General features: G+C 40.9%; 1 protein-coding gene across 14 annotated transcripts in view; it reads left to right on the top strand.

Moving 5' to 3' along the window:
* Window positions 1-18,016, top strand: part of Mia2 (MIA SH3 domain ER export factor 2) — an 89,247-nt gene that overhangs the window by 51,738 nt on the left and 19,493 nt on the right. For all 14 annotated transcript variants that reach the window (XM_052185790.1, XM_052185793.1, XM_052185791.1 and 11 more), the window contains 6 exons: window positions 1,285-1,407; window positions 5,214-5,334; window positions 6,877-6,923; window positions 7,594-7,684; window positions 11,436-11,574; window positions 17,446-17,547. In XM_052185790.1, coding sequence (XP_052041750.1) covers window positions 1,285-1,407; window positions 5,214-5,334; window positions 6,877-6,923; window positions 7,594-7,684; window positions 11,436-11,574; window positions 17,446-17,547 — 623 coding nt within the window. The remainder of the gene's footprint in view (window positions 1-1,284; window positions 1,408-5,213; window positions 5,335-6,876; window positions 6,924-7,593; window positions 7,685-11,435; window positions 11,575-17,445; window positions 17,548-18,016) is intronic.

The following is an 18,016-nucleotide window of genomic DNA, read 5'->3' as shown; positions in this document are numbered from 1 at the left end:
CGTGCCTTCCTGTCTGGTTGAGTTCTCCCGGAATCTCACGTTCCATATTTCCAAAAAATAACTGTTTTTGACTCTGTGTGTGTGTGTGTGTGTAAAATCAAGAAGGACATACAATGAGAGGATGTGCATATGCATATTCTAGAAGACAAACAGGAAGGGAGGGAGGGAGGGAGGAAGGAAGAATGGAGCCCAGGGCCAGTGCAGCTGCTGGAACTGAGTGTGGATCCTCCTGAGAGCAGTGCCGAGTGCTTTGAACTGCTCAGCGGTCTCCTCAGTCCCCCTTCTCCCTTTGTACTTTCCACAATCCTGCTGTTATTCTGCCTTCAGACCATGAGCCTTTCTGGGTTGTGTCACATCTTATTTTTTACCTTTTCTGCTTTGGTTTCTTCTATTGCCTGTGGAGTCTTTTATCACAATGATGTCTCTCTGCCTTCTTTCTATTTCTCTAGTTTTCTTTTCTTCATCTCTTTCCTCTCCCTCCTCCTCTTCTTTTCTCCTTCTCTTTCTCCTCCTTTCTCTTCTTCTTCCTCCTCTTCCTCCTCTTTTTTTCCTTTTTGGGTTGATGCCTGTTCCTTTTCCATCTTTGATCTATCATCTTAGATTTTAGGAAACTTGGTGGAGATGCCAGTTGTGAATTTTCCATGCTATAATTATAAGTACCTCCCCTACACCCTGTAAAATCTTATCATGAATCTTTTAGTTTAGGCTGAAATTATCTGTAGACTATTTGTTCTAGATAATAGTCTTCGTAAAGGTTACCTATCTTCAGGACAAAATATCCTAGTGACTAAAAGATTATCCTTAAGGTAAGTGAGAGATGTGGCTTGTTCTGTGGATTCAACCATAAAAATAATCGACTGGACACACACAGATAAGTATGTGTCAAAGACCTCGTATTGGATAAAAATTTACTTTGGAAATCATTTGAAGAATATTTGTGATTTTACACTCTTCTATTGAGAAAGTTCTTTATAGGTGGGTGGTGGTGGTGCACACCTTTAATTTCAGGACTTGGGAGGTTGAGGCAGGTTCATATCTGAATTTGAGGCCATCTGGGTCTACAGGGCAAGTCCCAGCACAGTGAGGGCTATGTAGAAAAAGTGTCTCAAAAAACCAAAGCCAACCAACAAAAGCGTGCTTTATAAAGAGGAGCCATATCTGGCGCCCTTCTAAAAGCAGCAGCCCTACCTTCTTAATAGCTTTTAATGATAGTCTAAGTATTTAAATACATGCATGTAAGCATTATGTTGACTTTTACATCTTATGTTACTGTTTTCATATCAGCTTTTACAGGAAGCTGAAATAATCAAAGAACAAGTGAGTGATCTCGGTAAACAGAAAGTGACATTGGAAGAGTCCAGAGCACAGGCGGAACAAGTTCTGAGTGAGAAGGAGACTCAGATTGAGGTAACATCCCTTCACTCTGGGACTGCTTGGCTGCAGTTTATACCTGGAAATTCAAATACTGTAACAGCTTTTACTGCTGTCGTGTCTCTTGTCACCATTCAAGTGCTTCTTGAAGGTGCATAAATGTGTCAGTTCCCAGACTGTGTCCCTCCAGTATGTTAGCTTGGTATTTATCATTAAAGAAGAAAATGTTTTTTTTTTAATTTTCTCTTGGTATGCTGACATCTGCTGCTAAGAAGATGTTGAAAAGACTTTGAGACATTGAGTTTGTCATTTTTGTGAGTTGACTGAATATTATTTGTATTTCTACTAGTTGGTGTTACTTTCATCTATATAAAAACTTAAAATTTATTTATTTATTTATATTCCAGTCCTCAGTCCTCTCATCCCCCCTCCCACAGTTCCTCATTCTTTCTTCCCCTTGCTTCCGAGAGGATGCTCCCCCACCCCACCAGGTCTCCTTCTTAGAGCTCTGGGGCCTCAAGATTCCTGACCCAGAATTGTTCTTGTCTAAAACCACTTCAGGGACAAAAGTGGAGACTAAAGGAAAGGATGTTCAACCACTAGGCGGACTTAGGATCCATCTTATGAGGGAGCACCGAGGCCTGACTCTATTACCGGTGCTGTGACATGCTTACAGTAGGGAGCCTGGCATGGCTGTCCTCTGAGAGGCCTTACCAGCAGCTGTCTGAGACAGAAGCAGATACTTACACTCAACCACTGGACTGAAGTCAGGGACTCCTATGGTTGAATTAGGGGAAGGACTGAAGAAGCTGAAGGGGAGGGTGACCCCATAGGAACAGCAGCAGCCTCAGCTAACCCAGACCCCTGGGAGCTCCCAGAGACTGAGGCACCCACCAGGAGCATACACAGGTGTGTCTGAGGCCCCTGGCACATAATATAGCAGAGGACTGCCTGGACTGGCCTCAGGGAGAAGATGCGCTTATAGAAAAACTTTTTAAAAATTGAAATTTGGTCTGGGGAGGTGTCTCACTGGATAAAGGCTTGTATATAAGCCTGATGTTGTGAGTTCAGATTCCCAGAACTCAGGTAAAAGCCGGATACAATAGCACAGTATCTAATGCCTATGCCCTGTAGTAGAGAGATAGAGGCAGAGTCTAGAGACTTTCCATACGCCTGAGCCAGCTAGCCTGGCTTCCACAGGGCAGTGGAGTGACTCTGTCTCAAACAAGGTGGAAAGGAAGGGACTGATCCCAAAGGCTTGTTTTGGCATGTGTCCGTGACGCTGTGCATAAGAACAGCTGCATACATACGATCTCGGCTCACATGTGTAACTAATTGGAACTTCACTCTAACCGTGGGAACTCAGTGATTGACTTCCCACAGGCCACTGAGAGCACTCAGTGGGTGGAAGCGCATGCTGTCCAGTCTTGGCAGCCTGAGTTCATTCGATCCTTAGTGCTCGCAGCGTGGAAAGAGAGAATTAACTCATAAATTGTCCTCTTTATTAACTCATAAGAGATCTTCATGGACATGTCACGGCACATAATGCTGCCCCTACCTCAATAAGTCAATCTGGAAATAAGTGAAAAATGTTTTCAAGAGACTCTAGGTTTCGTTTTCTTCACATTTCGCTGTATAGCTGACTCTAACTTTCCTAACTCTGAATTTAACGAGACACAGAATTGTCCCTGTGGATGCGGAGTGGTGACTGTTCTTTCCTCCATCTAAACAGTCCTTAAGAAGCTTAGGACTCTTCCTAAATAGAGCAGGATGGGGATGTGAGCCCTCAGCACTACTCAGACACGGAGGCCATTTTATTTGTGCCAGAAACCCCAAAGGAAGGAAAGAGACGGGCAAGTAGTTTTAGGTGGGCCTTTAAGAGGAATACATGGTTGGAGTTGCTTTGCTTTTACGTCACTCCTGATCTTGGCCTTTAGGCTCAGAAGTGATGTTACTGTTAGTAGAAATCGTTCCTTATTCCAGAAGATTAAAAAAAAAAAAGCACTGCTGAACCAGGCATGGTGTTGCACATCTTTAATCCTAACACTGGGAAGGGAGAAGTAGAGGCAGGCAAATTTCTGTGAGCTGCAGGCCAGCAAGGGTTTCATGTTGAAACTATCTCAAAAAACAAAAACAGAAACAAAATTACTGTTGGAGAAATTCCAGTGTGCTATTGAAATTACTGTGTGCACGCACGCGCGCGCGCGCGCGTGTGTGTGTGTGTGTGTGTGTGTGTGTGTATGAGTGAGTTGAACTCTTTAGCTAGTTATTTAGTTGAATAAATCAAGAATTTGTGGCTAAGTTTGTTTTTAATTATGTTGATATCTTTTTGTGGGTATGTACAAGTGAGCTTCAGTGTTCTTGGAGACTAGAGGTGTTCGATCCCGTGGAGCTGAGGTCACAGGAAGTTGTGAGCTGCCAGAAGTGGTGCTGAGAATTGAATTTGGGCCTTCTGCAAGAGTAATATCTGCCGTCGACTGCTGAGCCATCTCTAGCCAGAGATGTTTATTTCTTTTTAGTTGGATATATTTGTATGTCTGTATATAGGTGTGTGCATGTGAGTACTGTGTCCAAGAAGGTCCGTGATCTTTTTTTATAGATCTTGTAGAGATTTGATACTACACAACTCTTACCTCCACATGTTAATGGCCACTCTTAAAAATAAAACTTAAAACAAAATCTGTATTTGTGTGTGTACGTCAGAAAGTGAGCGCCATGTGTGCGGGTGCCTCCTGAGGTTAGAAGAGGGCATGTGATCCTGTGGGGCGGGGCTGAGGACCTGTGAGCACCCACGCACAAGATGCATGGCTGTGTGTACCTGTGAGCCCAGCACTGGGGTAGAGCAGTGGCTCCTAGAACTTGCTGAGTGGTGTAGCTTCTCTGTAGAGTTGTGGCTCTGTGAGCGGTGCTGACTCAGGCAATACGCTAGAGCACAGAGAAGACACTTGTCTTCCCTTCTTGATGCCCTCTTCTTGTCGCATGCTCCTGTGACTGCATGTGCACCTGTGTCCTCAAGAGCATGGGGGGCACAGGAGGAAAGACTTTACTGTTTGTAGTCAGAAAGGATGTGTAGCAAGAAAGAGCCGTTATAAAATACTGTAGATTTAGGACATGGTTTTCTTTCTCTCCCTCCTTTGTTTCTGTTTTATCTCTCTCCCTCCACTCCACCCCTTCCTGTTATTCCTTCCCTTCTTCTCTCCCTCCTTCCCTTCCTTCCCTTCTTCTCTCCCTCCCTCCCTTCCTCCCTCCCTCTCTCCCTCCCTCCCTCCCTCCCTCTCTCTCTCCCTTTTCCCTTCCCTCCATTCTTTTTTTGGTACAAAATCAAAACTATATATAGCCCTAGCTAAAAGACTAGTTACCTTGTAGCCCAGGCTGGCCCAGAACTCTCAGAGATCTGCCTTCCGAGTGCTGGGATTAAAGATGTAGTACCATGCTTGGCAAGCTTTTTATTCTTTAAGGTTTAATAGTCAATAAATGTTATAGCTAAAAACCAAAACAAACCAAACAGCTATTAGCATATTTTAATGGCAGGCATTAGAACACATGAGGACTTATTTATGTGGATTGATTTAAAAATTTTTTATTACATTTTAGATTTCATTTTTTTATATACGTATGTGTGGGATATGTGTAGCATTCAGAAGACAGCTTTTGGGAGTCAGTTCTCTTTTTTCATGTGGGTCCTGAGTTCAAACAGGTCAACACTAGGGGCAGATGCCTTTACCTACTGAGCCATTTCTTTGGCCTGGGATTGATTGTTAGACTACTATACGTTTCTAAATTGTAAAGCTGTTAGCAAATGCTTACCTTCTTACCTTCTGTTTTTCTGTTTGTTCACTCAGTCTCTGATCAAGAACTTGCTAAAGATGAAGGATTGGGCTGCTGTGCTTGGAGAAGACATAGCAGATGATGGTAATCTGGACTTGGACGTGAAGAGTGGCCTAGAGAACACTGCTCCCTTAGGTGTGGTGACTGGCTTCCTGCTCCGTCTGCATCGCGCATGTGTGCTGCGCTCCTTGTACATGGTGAAGTGTCGTCCACTCTCACCACCCCATGGCTAGATTTTCTAGTAAATCTTTCTTTACCTCTTCAGTGTTGGAGCCCCCTTCTGCTTTGTCCTGGGTGTCATGTCTCCCATTACAATGACATTAGGATTTGGATCATAACCACTCTGGTGCCTAACTTTCTTGCTAATTGTATAGGCGTCAGAATAAATTCATGAAGCCTTTTTGCTTTAGACAGTTATGGTAGTTTATCTTGTTTGCCACAAACTTACTACCGTTGCTTACTATGTTATGGTATTGAGAAAACTGATGTTCATTTAGCCATTTACGGTATTTTTAAGCCACTTCTCTTGACTTGTTAGAATTTAATTTGAGAAAATTACAGAATAATGATAAAAATAATCAGGAAGGTCCATGTACCCTAGACCTAATTTGCCCCATTGGTGATTCTTAAAGTCCTGCCTCTTGGCTCCCCAACCTGTTGTATAAAGTAGTCTTCACAGAGCCTAGTTTTCAAGTTGTCTAGTAGAGGCCTGTAACTGCGCCTAGCTGATGAGACCTGTGTGTGGTGCCCTCTCCTGTCCTTACACACCGTTAGAAGGATAATTTATTACATAACCAGTCAGGCTTGGGGCAGCGATAACAAACAGGACAGTAATGACAGTACCCTGCGAGGCCATGGCGCTCCCAGTGTGGAGCAAATGGTCTGATTGGGATGCCTGCAACCTGAGAAATGAGCCACGTCCTGGTCCACGTGTCAGGGAGAAAGTGGTGAGGCAGTGAGGCCTCCTCATGCTGCGCAGAATGACACGTAATAGCTGTGTAGTTTAAAGTTGTTGTAATGGACAAAGCAGAAGGCGGCTCCAGCTCTGAGGAGGTGGAGAAAGATTTACTAGAAAATCTAGCCCTGAGGTGGTGAGAGTGGATAGTATTTTACACAGGCTACTGCTAAGACAGAGAAGTGGAACTATAATGAAGTTATATTTGCACTTTTTCATGTATGCCTTATCATGTAAGAAATAGTTTTCTAATAGAATTTATGCTTAATATTACTTTATTCAGAGCTGTTATTTCACTAATATGTTGGATGCTGTAATGCTATAAAAATCCAAGAGTAGTTAGTCTGTGGCCAATGGTTAGGTAAATATTGAGTTCTTATTGGAACTCTGTAGTTAGTACTTTGATTGCTTTTAAGGTCTAGCTTCCTGAAAGTAGGTCACTTTTATACAAACTATTATTTTTATTTTAGCTAATGTTTTTCTGAGACAAGTGTCTCACTAAAGCTCAGTCTGGCCTGGAATTAACTTTGTAGCCCAGACTGGCCTCGAACTCATGGTAATACTCCTGTCTCAGCCTTTGGAGTGTTGGGATTGCTGGCAGGAGGTACTAAGCTCAGCTCCAGATTGTTTACTGTGGCAAGAAGAGGGGTGGTAACATTGGCTGAGGGGATACTGAGTCCATTTGGATATCTTCAGTAATTATGGTTTCATTTTTCACTTAGATAATCAGCCAAAGGGAGCTTTGAAGAAGCTGATTTATGCAGCTAAGGTTTGTATTGTGTAAATACAAAGATGGGAAAGAGGCCCTGGTGTAGGGATTAAATCTATATTTCCTTAGTAACTAATTTAAAGATTGGTTTTACTTTTTGCCATATAAGGTTTTTTGAGAAATTAGGATTTTTTTTTTTTCAAGACAGGGTTTTTCTGTGTAGCCCTGGCTGTCCTGGAACTCACTCTGTAAGACCAGGCTGGCTTCAAACTCAGAAATCCACCTGCCTTTGGCTCCTAAGTGTTAGGATTAAAGGTGTGCGCCACCACTGCCAGGCAGGATTTTCTTTATTAATTGCTTTTATATTAGCTTTAGAAATTCACATAATTTTAGAATTTAGAAAATTTCAAGTTCTACAGTAATTCCTTCAGTTAAAAATATTTTTAAATGTTTATTAATTTCATATTTGTGTGTTGTTTTTCTTCTGGTTTTATTATTTTCTTACCCCGATAGCTCCATGTCCTATTTTGTGAAGTAAATAGCTTTGTTTTTTTCTGGTTTATTCCTCTACCTGTTCTTAGGTAATCTGTGTGAGAAGTCCAGATAATGTAGTGTGAAGGCTGCTTACGTCAGCTCCAGTGGAAACACTGCGGAGCAGTGTGGGGTATGTCGGGAGACGTGTGTGTGGTGTGTAATTGATTATTGCTTTTTCTTCATTCCTGTTTTAAAGTTAAATGCTTCTTTAAAAGCCTTGGAAGGAGAAAGAAATCAAATTTATACTCAGTTATCTGAAGTGGATCAAATAAAAGAAGACCTTACAGGTAAGATTCTTCTCAATGTGTATACCTCCTAAAGAGAATGAATTGCTTCTGAGTTTTTGTGTTATTGCTAAAGGCATTTCAGTTTCTTATACTTATGAAATAATTTTTAAAGCATGTAAGACTGTGGGTTACAGTGTGTCTTAGTCAGTGTTAGATTGCTGTGAAAGGGACATCATGGCCACGGCAGCTCTTGTAAAGGAAAGCATTGAATTGGGGCTGGCTTAGAGTTTAGAGGTTTAATTCACTGTGATCATGGTGGGAAGCATGGCAGTGCACAGGTAGACATGGTGCTGGAGAAGGAGCAAGAGTTCTGCTTCTGGATTGGTGGGCAGCAGGAGGAGGCTGAGGCAGAGGTCCTGGCCTTGAGCATCTGAAACCTCAAAGCCCACCCTCAGTGACATGCATACTCCAACATGGCCATACCTCCTAATAGTGCCACTCCCTATGGGCTTGGGGGCCTGTGGGGCCATTTTCATTTAAACATTTTCATTAAACATAGTGTTAGAGGTTTGGTATAGTTTTAGTTGTTAAAAAGTTTCAAGTTGATTCCAGGACAGCTAGGAACCTGTGTTGAATGCCCCTCCAATGTTAATTGAACATTTTTATTTATGATTTTTTTTCAATTGTGAAATTGATTTTCAGTAGTGGAACTAGTATGATCTACTACTTTAATATGTGTAATACACACAGACATAGACACACACACACACACAGTTTATTAGCATGTATAGGAGTAATATTGAATCTATAAAAATAATTTTTTGTTTTGAAAATATTAAGAAATGTTGCTGGTAAGTGTTCACATTGAAAAGTAAATTCTATCAGTTATGTTTGGAATGTTTAAAAATTTAGTATGTCATGTCATGTCTTACTTTGTTAAAGAATTCATTTTTTTATATCTAGATAGAATGTATGGTCATATTCATATGCCTGCCCTGGTTAACTCAGAATATAGGGCCACAGGCAGTTTTTTATTTTATTTCTTCTAATCTATATTTTCTTTCCTTCTTACTTTCTAAAACTGTCTTTATTGATCCAGTTGCATGTGTGTAAATCATGCAGCACTAGCCAAGTTTCTGCTTACTTCCTGCCTGGTCTTTCCTTGCATGTTTCTAACTGTAGACCAGTGACTGCTGACAAGGGCCCCTTTACTGGTTACATAGCTGAAATGAAACAAACCAGAAACAAACAAAAATTCCTGCTCAGTGAGGACAAGGAAGAAATACCCGAGCATTTAGCCGGCCGTTGCTCCAGCTGCCCTGAGCTTTTCTCTTTAATTCTCAGCTTATTCGGTCTTACACACAGCAGTCAGACCTGTCTGAATCTGGACCAGTGCTCTCTACGAGAGAGACTACATCGCTGGGAGGCCAGCATCAGTGCACCCTTTTGTCCCTTTATAGCCGTCAAGACCTGCACGGAGATCTGATGAGGAAGGGACAAAATGGGTCCTTGTCTGAATTTCAAAAGCTTTTTTAAACGAGTAAAATATATGAAAAGATTAAACTACTGGATATAAAATTACTAAAAAATTACCATTTCTGTACAAAATGATTGTAGTAGTTACATTTTTATTTGACCTGAAAAAATGGTAGTCTGACTTTTGAAAAAAATGCTGCTATCAGCAAAAGACTCCTGAGAGCCTGGAAGGTCCGCAGAGGAGAGGCCTTGTGCTCTCTCTCACAAATGTGCCTTCGTAGGGAGCGCCAGTCATCCCGTGTTCCCGCAGTCTGTTAGTCCTCCAGTGGAGACCTGTGAATGTGCATGGTGTTCCTCTTAATCCAACTACTCAATGTATCATGAAGACTTTCATTAATTGATTTTTGTTGTGTATGAGCATTTCCTTCTAATAGTCTCTCTCTCCTAGTCTCTGCCTCACTGAAATCATTTACAACAATCTTTGTTTTGGAGTTGTTTTTATGTAACCCCAGGTTGTCCTGAAGTCCTGACCCTTCTCTCCGAGCCTCCTATATGATAGGGTGTATATATGCTCATGAGTACTATGCCTAGACTGTACAGTACCCTCATAAAAAATATGTGGGATGGTGAGGCAGCTCAGAGGGTACGGCCCTCTCTGCTGAGCCTGACAACCTGAGTTCAGTTCTCAATTGAAGGACAGAACTGACCCCTGACCCCTGCTAGTTGTCCTCTGACCTTTGACTCCTTGACCATGTAGGCATGTCCCCCTGCCCCTCACCACCACACTATTTTTTTTTTTAAGTTTTAAGTACAATAAAGTATGAGACAAATGAGCTAGAGTAGATAAAAATAAAAGAATTTGTGGGTTTTTTTTCTATTTCTTTGGTATTGTGATTCATTTATAGTGGATAGAATACCCAACATTGATTTCTTTCCTAAGTGACTGACTTTAGAATTGGCTGATAGCATAGATGGACATTTTTTTTTTCTGATATGGATAATAAAAATTTTCAGAAAAGTGATTCACGTTTTCCCTATACATGTATCATTTACTATTTGTGTATTTACATAAACTTTTTTTTGGTATGTATGTATAATTAACTGTTGTTTTAGAATAATTACATACCATCACATTTAATTATTAAGCTCTTCCATGTTTGTTACAGTTTGAATCGTTTGAGGCCGAGTATATTCACACATGTTTTGGAAAATGATCTTAGATGAAATTAGAACTGAGGTTCTCGTCATGGTCCCTTAATATTAGAGATGTTCAGAATTGAAGTAATTGTATTGAAAAAGTAGTGGTGTGCTGATTTATACAGGATATATAGTTTATATAGTTATATAGTATAGTTGGCTTGTTCCTTTACATTTTTACATGTGTTCTTGTGTGTGTGTGTATGGAGGACAAAGGTTGATGCACAGTATTTTCTTTGGCTGCTTTCCACCTTGTTTGTTGAAGAAAGGGTCCCTCTGCAACCCTGGGACTTGCCCCAGGGATCCTGCTTTGCCTCCTCCTGTGGCTTACAGGCTCAGTTTGCTGCCCTGCTCTTTCTTATGTGGGTACTGGGGATCCCAACTCTGGTCCTCAGGCTCGTGTGGCCAGTACTTTACTCTCTGCCATCTCCACATTTTCATGGCCATTCTTTTAGGTAGCTTAGCTCTTGAAATAAAGTTAAAGTCATTATTATTCTTTCCAGTCTTAATCTTGTTTGAGAGATGGTCTCTCACGAAACTGGAGATGAGCATTTGTTATCAGCTAGCTTGAGTTACAGCATGTGTAACATTTGGGCTGGGTGGTTATGGTACTGTGATTGCACACACCAGGGCTTTGTGCATTCTAGGCATGGGCTCTGCCACTCAGCTGTCTCCACCAGCCTGAACTTCAGTGTAACTGAGGTGATGTTTTCATTAGATTAGAGCAGATATTCAGCATATGAAATAGGGAATGCTGAGCAGAAATGCTTGCCTTTGAAACGCTCGTCCTTAGAGCCTTCCTTCAGAAGCTACTGCCTCTCAGACTGAGATTCAAATGCTAGAATTAGAGTGCTGAAGATTTTGGAGAACTTCATATTAATAGTATTAACTATTTAAAACAGTGTGTAGCATCTCAGTTAAATAGGGAAAAGCAATTTGGCAAAGAAACATCCTACAGGTTTTCTGTTGTTGCTGGAGGAAGTTTGGTTTGTTATTATTATTATTTTTTTTTTAGTAATTGTTTACAGCCACATTGGGGGAGGGGCGGGAAGTAATGTCTGGTCTGTTTCTAATAGGTTTTATTTTTATGAAATTCTTTTAGTTTTGTTCCCTTATGACTTTTCAATAATTTCTTTAGAGCATATCAAAAGTCTTGAGTCTAAACAAGCATCTTTGCAGTCAGAAAAGACACAGTTTGAAAGTGAGAGCCAGAAACTTCAACAGAAACTGAAAGTAATAACTGAGCTGTACCAAGAAAATGAAATGAAACTTCACAGGTAAGAAGTGCTGGGTAACTCCATTGAATTGGCTGTAAAGTAAAGATGTAATGGTTCTCAGCCTTCTCAGTGCCGTGGCCTTCATGCAGTTCCCGTGCTGTGCTGGCCCAACCATCACAGTATCCTGTTCCTACTTGATAACTGTAATTTTGCTACTGTTATGAATTGTAATGTAAATCTCTGATGTGTGGCCCCCAAAGGGGTCATGATCCACATGTTTAAAAGTGCTGCTCTGAAGTGGTATGTATTTATAGCATTAAAGCTTATGATTATTGGAAATTATTAATTCAATTGGAATTATGCACTATTTACTTTTAAGAATGTTATTTGATCTTGAAACAAGTTTTTCTTCATGGAAGAAAGTGTAAATGATGTTTGAATTTCCAAGCTATCTCACAAAATCTTCCTTAATGCCTAGTAAACAGTTATCAGATTATTGCCTTAAACTAATACTGATAAGTGGGCTCGGGAAATCCGAGTGATGTCTTTGGATGGAACTGCCTGATGTGTATAAAACTGATTCCTTTCTCCTGTGCAAATTAGTCTTGCTCAGTGCTTGTTCTAGTTAATAAATGACAGTGTCATTTGCCTTGTGTTCAAGGCAGCTGCTCAAGTCATCCTGACGTGCCATCTTTGTATCCCATATTCATCATCTCAGCCTTTCTATCCTTGGTGTGATGGCATTCCCCCTCTGTGCTCTGGTTAAAGTGCCATTGGCAGTAGTTGGATTGTCACAGTGGCCTCATAAATGTCATCTCTACACCTTAACTTCCTATGCTGTCTTTTCTCTGTGATCACAGAATAACTGAAAACATGAATTGTGGTTCCATACCCTGTCCTTGGATCCTCCTAAGTACATTTAAACAGATTTACTGCGATTCGTCATCTTGCCTATCAGTGCCTGCTGTAACTTGCCTTCTGGCTACCTCTTAGCTTATTCTGTTTCTCTCTTCTTTGTTGCTCTCTGTGGACTCTGGCTTTCTTGAGTTTGGGGGTGTCAAGCACGTCTGTATTTTAAGGTTTTTTTCTGTATGCTTTTGCCTTCAGTGGTTGGTGTTCTGTGTCTGTGTTTGTATGGTTTGAGCCTTTGTTTTATTTGGGTCTAGGTTCAGCTGTACCTTAGACTTGCTTCTGTGGCTGCCCTGACTAAAGCAATACCTGAGCATCAAGTGTGTCCTCCACCTGCTAATAAATTTAAACTCTGTGAGGAATACCATATTTTTGTATATATTCCCAGTGCCTAAACTGGGAGGAAAATGGTAGGTTTCCTATTGATATTTGTTGAACATACAGATATGTATCCTCAGTGCTCATAATGGTGCCCAGATGGAGATAGAGAGAAGACTCTTTAGGTACTGATCCGGAGACTGCAGATTTTCAAGTACAAATTTTAGCACAGATTTTTCATTATGAAACCTTGCAGACTATTTTTTTTTTAGCCTCAAGTTTATTTGTAAGAACAGCATAGAACACTGGTCATTTGCAAATAGCGTGTAGGTAGGTGTGTGCCCCAGCAGTCCATCTGTCCTCACACTGGCAGGAGCCTTTTCCATGGGGTCTTCCCAGGGGCTTGGGCACCTTTGGGAGCCTGAGCTGGAGCTGAAGCCTGGGCCTTAGCTGGAGCTATGGCCTCTGCCTTGGTTTGAACCTTGGCCTTTGACTGGCAGAGCCTATGCCCCTTGGCCATGTAGCTTTGAATCTACTTCCCAAGCTTGGGGTGAGCACTGAAAGCCAGGCAGCTGGGGGCCTTTGGCATCTTGGGCTTGATGGCCTGAGGCTTCATAAGGGCCTTGATGGCCTCTGTATGTGCACTCACTGCCTTTGCATTGTTGGCCTGCATCTTCTCTAGGCCGTTTCTTGTGCTTCTTGGCAAAGTGCATGTTCTTCAGGAACTAGGGGTCAACCCTCTTAAGAGATTCATATTTTTGTGACTGGGGTTTCTTGATGCCATTTCTGTGCCATTTGTGGGACTGGTTGTGTGTGGTGTGGTTTTTGGACTTGTCTGTGTCTGCATGGTAAACCGAGGCTCCCGAAGTGCCTGGGACAGGAAGAGAAACCTAGCAGACTTTCATTTTCCTTTAGGAAGTTAATGAAAGTTGGAAGTCCGTATCCTTCATACATTCTGGATGTAAAGTTGGTCTCTTGTTAAATTTGTTTGTAACCTTAAAAAGCCTATTCCTACAGAGCTTTCATGGCCTTTCATGGATATGCTGAGAATGATAAAGGATTTGAGTTTTCCAGTGTAAGCAGAACACAGCAACTTGTTTCAGTCCTCAGTCCGTAAACTAGTACCCTTCTTGCAATTACTGAGTGCCCAGTGCTTGAGAGTCATTTATGTGGTGACTTAACTGTTCGCATAGAGCCAAGCATGTGCTTGAGTGCTGTTGAGTGTTCCTGATGGTAAGAAGGCCACGATGTATTTTGTGCAGAAAATACCATGTATCAGATAAATTCTGTTTGGGCATAACTTACAGTGCTGTTGTCTGTGAGTTTAATGTTAAGAAATCTACAATATATATAAAATAAGACATCTTTTATTTTGTGAGGCTGTTTCATGTGACAACATGCTGGCTTGACCTTGGTATCTAGTCAAGATGACTTCAATTCAACTCCTGATCTTCCTGCTTTCACTCCCAAGTGTGTAGATTACAGGGGTTTGCCACAGATGTAGCTTTTATTCATTTATTTTTTTAGAGTGTAATATTTTAAATTATGCAGATGTGTGTGTGTCTGTGCACATGAGTGCTGGTGCCTGCAGAGGCCAGAGTGTTGGATTCTTCCTGGAACTGTAGATATACACAGTTACGAGCTACTAGACATAGGTTCTGGAAACTGAACTCAGATCCTCTCCAAGAACAGTGTGGGCTCTTTCTTAATTTGCTGAACAATCTCTCTAGTCCATAAATATTTATTTCTATTTTCTGTGTATGTGTGAGTTCCTATATGTATGCCTGTGTGGCACATGTGTGCCTGGTGCCCTCTAAGGGCTGGTGATGCATTGGGTCCCTTGAAATTAGAGTTATAGATGTTTGTGAGTCGATAATGTGGGTGCTGGGAACAACCTGGGCCTATACAAGAGTAGTGAGTGTTCTTAAGCACTGAGCTATCTCTCTAGCCCCTGGCAAGTTTTAAATAAAATATCCATACATAAAACAAAGTTGTGTATTATTTAGTTGTTTTGTGAAGAGAGGCTATCAGAACGGTAAGCTTACATTATCCCCAGGAAAAGTGGCCCCAGTATTTGCTAATTAACAATTTATGGTCACTTAGAATAAAATGAGCTCAGATAACAAAAATCCACGCTATATATTTGAAAAGTGGTAGAGGATATTAATGTCTGTTGAGATGATGCTGGATTGTTGGTCACGCCCATTTACCTCCAACCGCTGTACTGCATCATTCACATGGAGCCATCAGTCACTGGTCAAGAAAAGGCCGCAGGCTTGGCTGCAGCTCAGTCTTATGGAGTATTTTCTCAGTTGAGGGTTCCTTCCCTAATATCTATAGCTCGTGAGAAGTTAACAAAAAACTAACTATCACAACTTCTGTATCCCCAATTACTATATATTCTGTTCTGAAGATACTCACTACTTAAATTGAATTATGTCACTGGTTCTTCAAGGTAGGAAAGAGGCTGTTGGTAGAACTTTTAAAATGGTAGATTTGAGTCTTGCCTGTATAGGATATAATATTGGCTCAGTAATTTTTGGATTTCTTTTTTTAGATTCAGATTTAAATACATAGGCCCTGTGGCCTTGAACTCAGAAATCCGCCGCCTCTGCCTCCCAAGTGCTGGGTTTAAAGGCGTGCACTACCACTGCCTGTCTCATGATGACACTTTTATGACACTGCCACCCACTGATTGTTAGCCATCTTGGGTTGTGTAAGTACACGTCCACAGAGTAAGGCAGTGGCTTCTTGGTGTATTTCTCAGCAATCTGTGGATACACAGTATATGACTGTTAGGTTCTCTGTCCTTCATGCCCTTTTTGTGTCCCAGGAAAAATAGTCCAGTCTTTGCTGGTGTTCTTTATTCTGTTAGCGTAATCATAAGGCCTGGAGCCAAGGCCTTTGCTTTACTACCAGTTAAAACTATGGGGCAGGTGTGATTGCATAGACCTTTAGTCCCAGCCCCCAGGAAGCAGAGACAGGCCAGTCTTTGTGAATTAAGAAGCCAGCCTGGTTAGAGCCACACCAAGATACTTTATTGTTCGTGGCTGTTGTGAAGGGTGTCATTTCCCTAATTTCTTTCTCAGCCTGCTTATCCTTTGAGTATAGGAAGACTACTGATTTGCTTGAATTGATTTTATAACTTTGCTGAAGTTTATCAGCTCTAGGAGTTCTCTGGTGAAGTTCTTTGGGCCACTTAAGTATACTATCATATCATCTGCAGATAGTGAGTTTGACTTCTTCCTTTCCAATTTGTATCCTTTTGACCTCCTTTTGTTGTCTAATTTTTCTAGCTAGAACGTCAAGTTAATATTCATATTGGATAAAACACTTGAGACTGTTAATAGTAGTAGCAATGTAAGGAACAAAATATGATCTTCGGTTTATAATGCTGAATTTTATGTCAGAATACACAGACCCTTTTGCAGGTGGCCTTTGCAGTAGTGTATGACAATTGCATTGTGGGATGTATCAATTCTCGTGTGATTTTAAAAATGTAGTTGGTCATATGTATTGCTACATTAAAGGAAACAAAATACTCAGTTTTTTTTTGTTTTTAAAATGATTTTATTTATTTACATTCCAGCCATTGGCTTCCCTCCACTCTCCCCTCCCACAGTTCCTCATCCTATTCCCCCTTCCCATTCTGGGTGAAATCATCCATTCATTCAGATTTTCCAGTTGTGTTGAGTGTAGGCTTTAGTAGTAAGATATCATGATTTTTTCATATTTCCTCAGTTTTTGTTGCTGGGTCTCCCTTCATTTCTGATTTTGTTAATTTGAATACTGTCTCTGTGCCCTTTACTTAGTTTGGCTAAGGGTTTACCTGTCTTTTCTATTTTCTCAAAGAATCAGCTCTTGGTTTTGTTGATTCTTTATATCATTCTCTTTGTTTCTAACTGGTTGATTTCAGCCCTGAGATTGACTATTCCTGCCACCAATCCTACCTGGTGTGTTTGCTTCTTTCTGCTGTAGAGCTCTCAGATGTGCTGTTAAGTTGCTTGTATGGGATCTCTCAAGTTTCTTATGAAGGTACTTAGTGCTAAGAGTTTTCTTCTCAACACTGCTTTCATTGTGTTCCATAAGTTTGGGTATGTTATGTCTTCATTTTCATTAAATTTTATAAAGTTTGATTTCTTTATTTCTTTCCTGACCAAGTTATCATTGAGTAGAGAGTTATTCACTTACCATGAGTATGTAGGCTTTCTGCTGTTTTTGTTATTTTTGAAGATCAGCCTTGGTCCATGGTGATTTGATAGAATCCATGGGATTGTTCCAGTCTTCTTGTATCTGTTGAGGCCTGTTTTATGTCTGATTATATGGACAATTTTGGGGAAGGTCCCATGAGGTTCTGAGCAGAAGGTATATTCTCTTGTTTTGTGGTGAAATGTTCTGTAGATATCTGTTAAATCCATTTGGTTCATTACTTCTGTTAGTTTCACTGTGTCTCTGTTTAGTCTCTGATTTGATGACCTGTCTATTGGTGAGAATGGGGTGTTGAAGTCTCCTACCATTGATGTGTGAGGGTCAATGTGTGTTTTGCGCTTTAGTAAAGTTTCTATTATGGATGTGGGTGGCCTTGCATTTAGGGCAGAGATGTTTAGAACTAAGACTTCCTCTTGGTGGGTTTTTCCTTTGATGAATATGAAGTGTCCTTCCCCATCTCACTTGATAACTTTTGGTTGTTATCTTTGTTTTAAGGAAATTAACAGTAGAAGAAAATTACCGATTAGAGAAAGAAGAAAAACTTTCCAAAGTAGATGAGAAAATCAGCCACGCGACCGAGGAGCTGGAGACATGCAGGTGTGAAGCACGTGTTCTTGTTAGGGAACTCTGCAGCAGGAAGCAGTAACTAGAATGATGGTGCTTGTTTGTTTGTTTGAGATGGGATTTCTCTGTGTAGCCCTGGCTGTCCTCCAATTCATTATATAGACCAGTCTGGCCTCAAAATCAGAGATTCACCTTTCTCTGCTTCCCGAGTGCTGGGACTACATGCATGTACCACCAGCAACAGCAGCTTATATTTTTATTTTATTACTTTTTATTGAGGTTTTTTTTGTATTTTGCAGATATCCAAAAAAATAAGAAGGGAAATTTTTCTTTTCAGGGATTTGATCCTTAAGTCTCACATTGAATATAGACATTTATGTGACTATCAGGAAGTTTGTAAATAGTTATTAATGCCAAGCATGGTGGCATATGCACATTATCCTGCTCTGCAATCCCAGTACTGGGAGGTGGAGCAGAATGATTACACCATTAAGGCCAGCCT

Source organism: Apodemus sylvaticus, chromosome 6 (assembly GCF_947179515.1).
Source record: "Apodemus sylvaticus chromosome 6, mApoSyl1.1, whole genome shotgun sequence".
Taxonomy (NCBI): domain Eukaryota; kingdom Metazoa; phylum Chordata; class Mammalia; order Rodentia; family Muridae; genus Apodemus; species Apodemus sylvaticus.
The sequence above is the reverse complement of the archived record's forward strand: the minus strand, read 5'-3'. Positions and strand labels throughout refer to the sequence as shown.